This window comes from Anser brachyrhynchus (genome assembly GCF_964034855.1).
Source record: "Anser brachyrhynchus genome assembly, contig: SCAFFOLD_194, whole genome shotgun sequence".
Lineage (NCBI taxonomy): Eukaryota > Metazoa > Chordata > Aves > Anseriformes > Anatidae > Anser > Anser brachyrhynchus.
The window spans coordinates 98,006-107,097 of NW_027663980.1; the positions used below are offsets into that span (position 1 = coordinate 98,006).

General features: G+C 50.5%; 2 protein-coding genes across 2 annotated transcripts in view; both read right to left on the bottom strand.

Moving 5' to 3' along the window:
• The window catches only part of LOC308186550 (uncharacterized protein), a gene marked incomplete at its 3' end in the record, with an annotated part of 71,651 nt that extends 69,571 nt beyond the window's left edge, over positions 1-2,080 (bottom strand). The window contains exons 1-2 of the mRNA XM_080608684.1: positions 1,981-2,080; positions 1,536-1,902 (exon numbers count right to left, since the gene is read on the bottom strand). Coding sequence (XP_080464810.1) covers positions 1,536-1,902; positions 1,981-2,014 — 401 coding nt within the window. The 5' untranslated portion in view covers positions 2,015-2,080. The remainder of the gene's footprint in view (positions 1-1,535; positions 1,903-1,980) is intronic.
• A 44-nt stretch (positions 2,081-2,124) lies between these two features.
• LOC308186548 (uncharacterized protein) lies at positions 2,125-8,053 on the bottom strand (the record flags this gene model as incomplete). The annotated part of the gene is made up of 3 exons (XM_080608682.1): positions 7,954-8,053; positions 7,365-7,875; positions 2,125-2,140 (listed from the first exon to the last, which is right to left on the bottom strand). Exons 1-3 carry the CDS (start codon positions 7,985-7,987, stop codon positions 2,125-2,127), a joined length of 561 nt encoding a protein of 186 aa, XP_080464808.1. The 5' UTR covers positions 7,988-8,053.
• Between the last annotated feature and the right edge of the window lie 1,039 nt (positions 8,054-9,092).

Sequence of the window (9,092 nt, forward strand, 5' to 3'; positions counted from 1 at the left end):
TAACAGAACAGGGACGAACTAACAGAGCTTATGGGAGGGTCACGCTGGCTTACGCAGGACCCACAAACAAGGACTCCAGGAGGTGGAGGGGCAGCCAGAGCCCCCCGGCTAGGCAGCACTCAGTGCCTGCCTCTCCCAGGGATGGGGTTACAAAGTTTGTTAAAGATGGAATTAGTATGCTTGGCAGTTTTTCTCTGTATTTTAGTTTGTGTTAATAGTGCTTTCTTAATTTGTGTTACTCTTGCTTTCTTAATTTCTGTTAATCGCGCCTTCTTAATTTGTGTTAAACCTGCTTTCTTAATTTGTGTTAATCGAGCTCTTTTATGTTAATAAAGAAGGGGGAGATGTGGGAGCCTGGCCATGGGGGTCGACAAGTCCCATGGTTGGTGATAACATCCGACTCTTAAAGATGAGGCCATCAGGAAAGTAAAGAGTTGAGAGGGAACAAAGAAGGCTGATTCAGGAGACACCTTAAACAGGGACATGAAGAACAGGAACAGGGACAGGCTAACAGAGCAGGGAGAAACAAAAAACAGCATATGTGAGGGTCCCACTGGCATATGCTGGACCCAAAACTAGGACTCCAGGAGTTGGAGGGGCAGCCAGAGCCCCCCGGCTGGGCAGCACTCAGTGCCTGCCTCTCCCAGGGATGGTTTTACAAAGGTTGTTAAAGATAGACTTAGTATGCTGTCCTGGTTCCAGTTAGGACAGAGTTAATGAGGTGTGTACCTCAAGGGGATTTGATACTGGGTGAGAATAGCCCATGAGTTGAATTGTAGTATGTTAATTATTATATAATACTGTATGTCATCACTACCATGATTGCTATATATCATAGATGAAAATGGTGATTAATTAGAATGTATTGGAAAGAGTGTAACCTGAGCATGACATAAATGGTATGGAATAAGGGGTGGATATCTGTCCTGGTTCCAGTTAGGACAGAGTTAATTTTCCCTCATAGTAGCTGGTATGTTATGTCTCCTGAATGCGCTTCAGGTTTTGTTGAGGGTTAAACAGCTACTTAGGAATCTCATCCGGAGATCTGTCTTGAGGCGGGGTAGTTGCGAGTGGCAGGGAGTGTGGGAGGATATGGGCAGGTTTCTAGAGCAGTGGTCACCTCCAGTGTTTTGGACATTCACCCCTGAACAACTGCAAAATCCTAAAAAGCTGGCAGAATGCTTGAAAAAAAGGTGTCATGACTCTGGCAGTTCCAAAGTGACACAAATCACTGTGGCGTGCTGGGGTCTGGCTTGTGCCTATCGAGCTGCAATTGATGCTACTAGCAACCTAGCTCCAGTTCCAGCTCCTGCAGCCGCTCCTGCTCCTGCAGCTGCTCCAGCTCCAGCTCCTGCAGCCGCTCCAGCTCCAGCTCCTGCAGCCGCTCCAGCTCCTGCAGCCACTCCAGTTCCAGCTCCTGCAGCCACTCCAGTTCCAGCTCCTGCAGCCGCTCCAGCTCCTGCAGCCACTCCAGTTCCAGCTCCTGCAGCCGCTCCAGCTCCAGCTCCTGCAGCCGCTCCAGTTCCAGCTCCTGCAGCCGCTCCAGCTCCTGCAGCCGCTCCAGCTCCTGCAGGCGCTCCAGCTCCAGCTCCTGCAGCCGCTCCAGCTCCAGCTCCTGCAGCCGCTCCAGCTCCTGCAGCCGCTCCGGCTCCTGCAGCCACTCCAGCTCCAGCCCCTGCAGCCGCTCCAGCTCCTGCAGCCGCTCCAGTTCCAGCTCCTGCAGCCACTCCAGCCCCTGCAGCCGCTCCAGCTCCAGCTCCAGCTCCTGCAGCCGCTCCAGCCCCTGCAGCCGCTCCAGCTCCAGCTCCTGCAGCCGCTCCAGCCCCTGCAGCTGCTCCAGCTCCAGCTCCTGCAGCCACTCCAGCCCCTGCAGCAGCTCCAGCTCCTGCAGCTGCTCCCACTCTTGTGTCTGGGTCAGAGAAACGAGCTGTAGCAGTGCAAGTTGACCCCGCAGAGGGTATTCCAACCCCTGTGGCAGACCCTGTGGCTGGGTTAGAGAAACGAGCTGTAGCATTGCAAGTTGCCCCTGTAGACAAGGTGAAAAAATGGTATAGAGGCTCAGGTCGTTTAGAACGCAGACAGTCTTCTGCTAAGTCTGGGCATAGTGAAGACGAGGCTGGGCCATCAAAGGTGCAGGAGACTGAAGATGAGGATGAGGATGTCGAAAAATCAACAGTAACTACCCGGACTCTATACCAGCGTGAGCTACGAGATGTGCGAAAAGATTTTGGTCGCTGTATAGGTGAGCAGCTTGTCACCTGGCTGCTCCGGTGCTGGGACACGGGAGCCAATTATGTGGAATTAGAGGGCAAGGAAGCCAGGCGGCTGGGATCCCTTGCTAGGGACGCGTGCATTGACAAAGCAATTGGAGATGGAGCACGATCTCGCAGCCTCTGGAGGCGTCTCCTGTCAGCTGTGCAGGAAAGGTATCCCTTCAAGGAAGAACTTGTATGTCTACCAGGCAAATGGACCACCATGGAGAAGGGAATTCAGTACCTGAGGGAATTGGCCGTACGGGAAGTAATTTATAAGGACCTAGACGACGCACAAACATCCGCAGATCCAGATGCAGTCCGGTGTACACTACCCATGTGGCGGAAGTTTGTACAGAGTGCACCATCATCATATGCCAGCTCATTGGCAATACTAGCCTGGAAAGCGGAGGAGAATCCCACAGTGAATGAAGTGACTAAAATACTCCGGCAGTACGAAGGAAATCTCTCCTCTTCCCTACAGGCCTGTGTCTCAGCTGTGGAGAAACTCTCTGAAGAGGTCCACCAACTTAAAGAGAATTTATCTTCCCCTCCACCTGAACGAACCAGTGTCCACCAGCTAAAAGAGAATACTTTGGAGAAACTTTCTGAAAAGATCCACCAACTTGAAGAGAGATTATTTTCCTCCCCACCTGTACAAACCAGTGTCTCAGCTATTAGGGGTAAACGTTCATCTATGCAAGGAAGACAATATGGTGGGCACACACACCGCGCCACCCTGTGGTTTTACCTACGTGACCATGGAGAGGACATGAGAAAATGGGATGGAAAATCTACTGCGACCCTAGAGGCACGGGTACGTGAATTGCAAAGGAAAACAATTGGGAAAAAGGAGTTCTCTGAAAAGTTTGCTGCTCCAACTTCCAGCAGGCAGTCCTTTAAACACAGAAACGAAGATTCTGACCAGGACTAGAGGGGCCCTGCCTCCAGCCAGGGGGAGGAAAGGGACAATCGAGTTTATTGGACTGTGTGGATTCGATGGCCTGGCACGTCAGACGCACAGAAGTATAAGGCTTTGGTAGACACCGGTGCACAATGTACTCTAATGCCATCAAGCTATAAAGGGCCAGAGCCCATCTGTATTTATGGTGTGACGGGGGGATCCCAGCAGTTAACTGTATTGGAGGCTGAAGTGAGTCTAACCGGTAATGAGTGGCAAAAGCACCGTATTGTGACTGGCCCAGATGCTCCGTGCATCCTTGGCATAGACTATCTTAGAAGAGGATATTTCAAGGACCCAAAAGGGTTCCGCTGGGCTTTTGGCATAGCTGCCTTGGAGACAGAGGACATTAAACAGTTGTCTACCTTGCCTGGTCTCTCAGAGGACCCTTCTGTTGTGGGGTTGCTGAGGGTTGAAGAACAGCAAGTGCCGATCGCTACCACAACTGTGCACCGGCGGCAATATCGCACCAACCGAGACTCCCTGAGTCCCATCCATAAGCTAATTCGTCAACTGGAGAGCCAAGGAGTGATCAGCAAGACTCATTCACCTTTTAATAGTCCTATATGGCCAGTGCGAAAGTCTAATGGTGAGTGGAGACTAACAGTGGACTATCGTGGCCTGAACGAAGTCACGCCACCACTGAGTGCTGCAGTGCCGGACATGCTAGAACTCCAGTATGAACTGGAATCAAAGGCAGCCAAGTGGTATGCCACAATTGATATCGCTAATGCATTCTTCTCCATCCCTCTAGCAGCAGAGTGCAGGCCACAGTTTGCTTTCACTTGGAGGGGAGTCCAATATACTTGGAATCGGCTGCCCCAGGGGTGGAAACACAGCCCTACCATTTGCCATGGACTGATCCAGTCTGCGCTGGAGCAGGGGGAAGCTCCTGAACACCTGCAGTACATCGATGACATCATTGTGTGGGGTGACACTGCAGAAGAAGTTTTCGAGAAAGGGAAGAAAATAGTCCAAATCCTTCTGAAGGCCGGTTTTGCCATAAAACAGAATAAAGTTAAAGGACCTGCACGAGAGATCCAGTTTTTAGGAAAAAAATGGCAAGATGGACGTCGTCAAATCCCAATGGATGTGATCAACAAAATAACAGCTATGTCTCCACCAACTAGCAAAAAAGAAACACAAACTTTCCTAGGTGTCGTGGGGTTTTGGAGAATGCATATTCCAAATTACAGTCTGATTGTAAACCCGCTCTACCAAGTAACCCGTAAGAAGAATGCTTTTGAATGCTAAACAATATATAGGGGTGGCTGGCCGGGGTGGGGGGGCTGGCTGCTCGGGGATAGGCTGGGCATCGGTCAGCAGGTGGTGAGCAATTGCATTGTGCATCACTTGTTTTCTTACACATTATTATTATTAATACTATTATCATTATCACTATTATTATTATTATTGTTATTATTATATTCCGGTCTTAATAAACTGTCTTTATCTCAACTCACCGGCTTCACTTTCCCGTTTCTCTCCCCCATCCCAGAGAGGGAGGGGGGAGGGGGAGCGAATGGCTGTGTGGTGTTTAGCTGCCAGCCGGGTTAAACCACAACAGAGGGGCAGCCAGAGCCCCCCAGCTAGGCAGCACTCAGTGCCTGCCTCTCCCAGGGATGGGGTTACAAAGTTTGTTAAAGATGGAATTAGTATGCCTGGCCGTTTTTCTCTGTATTTTAGTTTGTGTTAATAGTGCTTTCTTAATTTGTGTTACTCTGCTTTCTTAATTTCTGTTAATCGCGCCTTCTTAATTTGTGTTAAACCTGCTTTCTTAATTTGTGTTAATCGAGCTCTTTTATGTTAATAAAGAAGGGGGAGTTGTAGGAGTGTGGCCATGGGGGTCGACAAGTCCCATGGTTGGTGATAACATCCGACTCTTAAAGATGAGGCCATCAGGAAAGTAAAGAGTTGAGAGGGAACAAAGAAGGGTGATTCAGGAGACACCTTAAACAGGGACATGAAGAACAGGAACAGGGACAGGCTATCAGAACAGGGACAAACAAAAAACAGCGTATGGGAGGGTCTCGCTGGCATAGGTCGGACCCACAAACAAGGACTCCAGGAGTTGGAGGGGCAGCCAGAGCCCCCCGGCTGGGCAGCACTCAGTGCCTGCCATGCCCAGGGATGGTTTTACAAAGATTGTTAAAGATAGACTTAGTATGCCTGGCAGTTTTTCTCTGTGTTTTAGTTTGTGTTGATCCTGCCTTCTTAATATGTGTTAATAGCGCTTTCTTAAGTTAATAAAGAAGGGGAAGATGTGGGAGTGTGGCCATGGGGGTCGACAAGCCCCATGGTTGGTAATAACATCCGACTCTTAAGGATGAGACCATCAGGAATTTAAAGAGTTGAGAGGGAACAAAGAAGGGTGATTCAGGTGACACCTTCTTGTCTGGGGTGGCTTGTTCTCCAGCCATTAAAGCATGGAAGTTGCTGGGTGTTTTCTGTTGCCGGGCAAAGTTGTTGACCAATGACTAGTTAGTGGAAAGGTACTGCTGTGAGGCGGAAGTTATAGGAAGGGAGCCTTTCCTGAATAAGGGATAGAATGAAGTTGTGCCCTCACTCTGAGAGATGAAGTTATGCCTTCAGTAAGAGAGAGTTCAAGTTATGTCATCAATAAAGAGGTAGCAGTTACAGATCCTGAAAGAACCCCGTTTTCCGTGCGGTCTTTACGCCACAAATCGCCCCCCAACAGGGACAAGAAAACAAACAGGGACAAGAAGAAAACAAACAGGGACATGAAGAACAGGAACAGGGACAGGCTAACAGAACAGGGACAAAAACAAAAAAGGAATGAATAGGGACAGGCAAACGGAACAGGGACGAACAAAAAACAGCATATGGGAGGGTCTCGCTGGCATAGGCAGGACCCACAAACAAGGACTCCAGGAGTTGGAGGGGCAGCCAGAGCCCCCCAGCTGGGCAGCACTCAGTGCCTGCCTCTCCCAGGGATGGGGTTACAAAGTTTGTTAAAGATGGAATTAGTATGCCTGGCAGTTTTTCTCTGTGTTTTAGTTTGTGTTGATCCTGCCTTCTTAATTTGAGTTAATCGCGCTTTCTTATGTTAATAAAGAAGGGGAAGATGTGGGAGTGTGGCCATGGGGGTCGACAAGCCCCATGGTTTGTGATCACATCCGACTATTAAAGTAGAGACCATCAGGAAAGTAAAGCCTTGAGAGGGAACAAGGAAGGGTGATTCAGGAGACACCTTAAGCAGGGACATGAAGAACAGGAACAGGGATAGTCTAACAGAACAGGGACAAAAACAAAAAAGGAATAGGGACAGGCTATCAGAACAGGGACAAACAAAAAACAGCGTATGGGAGGGTCTCGCTGGCATAGGCAGGACCCACAAACAAGGACTCCAGGAGTTGGAGGGGCAGCCAGAGCCCCCCAGCTGGGCAGCACTCAGTGCCTGCCTCTCCCAGGGATGGTTTTACAAAGGTTGTTAAAGATAGACTTAGTATGCTGTCCTGGTTCCAGTTAGGACAGAGTTAATGAGGTGTGTACCTCAAGGGGATTTGATACTGGGTGAGAATAGCCCATGAGTTGAATTGTAGTATGTTAATTATTATATAATACTGTATGTCATCACTACCATGATTGCTATATATCATAGATGAAAATGGTGATTAATTAGAATGTATTGGAAAGAGTGTAACCTGAGCATGACATAAATGGTATGGAATAAGGGGTGGATATCTGTCCTGGTTCCAGTTAGGACAGAGTTAATTTTCCCTCATAGTAGCTGGTATGTTATGTCTCCTGAATGCGCTTCAGGTTTTGTTGAGGGTTAAACAGCTACTTAGGAATCTCATCCGGAGATCTGTCTTGAGGCGGGGTAGTTGCGAGTGGCAGGGAGTGTGGGAGGATATGGGCAGGTTTCTAGAGCAGTGGTCACCTCCAGTGTTTTGGACATTCACCCCTGAACAACTGCAAAATCCTAAAAAGCTGGCAGAATGCTTGAAAAAAAGGTGTCATGACTCTGGCAGTTCCAAAGTGACACAAATCACTGTGGCGTGCTGGGGTCTGGCTTGTGCCTATCGAGCTGCAATTGATGCTACTAGCAACCTAGCTCCAGTTCCAGCTCCTGCAGCCGCTCCTGCTCCTGCAGCTGCTCCAGCTCCAGCTCCTGCAGCCGCTCCAGCTCCAGCTCCTGCAGCCGCTCCAGCTCCTGCAGCCACTCCAGTTCCAGCTCCTGCAGCCACTCCAGTTCCAGCTCCTGCAGCCGCTCCAGCTCCTGCAGCCACTCCAGTTCCAGCTCCTGCAGCCGCTCCAGTTCCAGCTCCTGCAGCCGCTCCAGCTCCTGCAGCCGCTCCAGCTCCTGCAGGCGCTCCAGCTCCAGCTCCTGCAGCCGCTCCAGCTCCAGCTCCTGCAGCCGCTCCAGCTCCTGCAGCCGCTCCGGCTCCTGCAGCCACTCCAGCTCCAGCCCCTGCAGCCGCTCCAGCTCCTGCAGCCGCTCCAGTTCCAGCTCCTGCAGCCACTCCAGCCCCTGCAGCCGCTCCAGCTCCAGCTCCAGCTCCTGCAGCCGCTCCAGCCCCTGCAGCCGCTCCAGCTCCAGCTCCTGCAGCCGCTCCAGCCCCTGCAGCTGCTCCAGCTCCAGCTCCTGCAGCCACTCCAGCCCCTGCAGCAGCTCCAGCTCCTGCAGCTGCTCCCACTCTTGTGTCTGGGTCAGAGAAACGAGCTGTAGCAGTGCAAGTTGACCCCGCAGAGGGTATTCCAACCCCTGTGGCAGACCCTGTGGCTGGGTTAGAGAAACGAGCTGTAGCATTGCAAGTTGCCCCTGTAGACAAGGTGAAAAAATGGTATAGAGGCTCAGGTCGTTTAGAACGCAGACAGTCTTCTGCTAAGTCTGGGCATAGTGAAGACGAGGCTGGGCCATCAAAGGTGCAGGAGACTGAAGATGAGGATGAGGATGTCGAAAAATCAACAGTAACTACCCGGACTCTATACCAGCGTGAGCTACGAGATGTGCGAAAAGATTTTGGTCGCTGTATAGGTGAGCAGCTTGTCACCTGGCTGCTCCGGTGCTGGGACACGGGAGCCAATTATGTGGAATTAGAGGGCAAGGAAGCCAGGCGGCTGGGATCCCTTGCTAGGGACGCGTGCATTGACAAAGCAATTGGAGATGGAGCACGATCTCGCAGCCTCTGGAGGCGTCTCCTGTCAGCTGTGCAGGAAAGGTATCCCTTCAAGGAAGAACTTGTATGTCTACCAGGCAAATGGACCACCATGGAGAAGGGAATTCAGTACCTGAGGGAATTGGCCGTACGGGAAGTAATTTATAAGGACCTAGACGACGCACAAACATCCGCAGATCCAGATGCAGTCCGGTGTACACTACCCATGTGGCGGAAGTTTGTACAGAGTGCACCATCATCATATGCCAGCTCATTGGCAATACTAGCCTGGAAAGCGGAGGAGAATCCCACAGTGAATGAAGTGACTAAAATACTCCGGCAGTACGAAGGAAATCTCTCCTCTTCCCTACAGGCCTGTGTCTCAGCTGTGGAGAAACTCTCTGAAGAGGTCCACCAACTTAAAGAGAATTTATCTTCCCCTCCACCTGAACGAACCAGTGTCCACCAGCTAAAAGAGAATACTTTGGAGAAACTTTCTGAAAAGATCCACCAACTTGAAGAGAGATTATTTTCCTCCCCACCTGTACAAACCAGTGTCTCAGCTATTAGGGGTAAACGTTCATCTATGCAAGGAAGACAATATGGTGGGCACACACACCGCGCCACCCTGTGGTTTTACCTACGTGACCATGGAGAGGACATGAGAAAATGGGATGGAAAATCTACTGCGACCCTAGAGGCACGGGTACGTGAATTGCAAAGGAAAACAATTGGGAAAAAGGAGTTCTCTGAAAA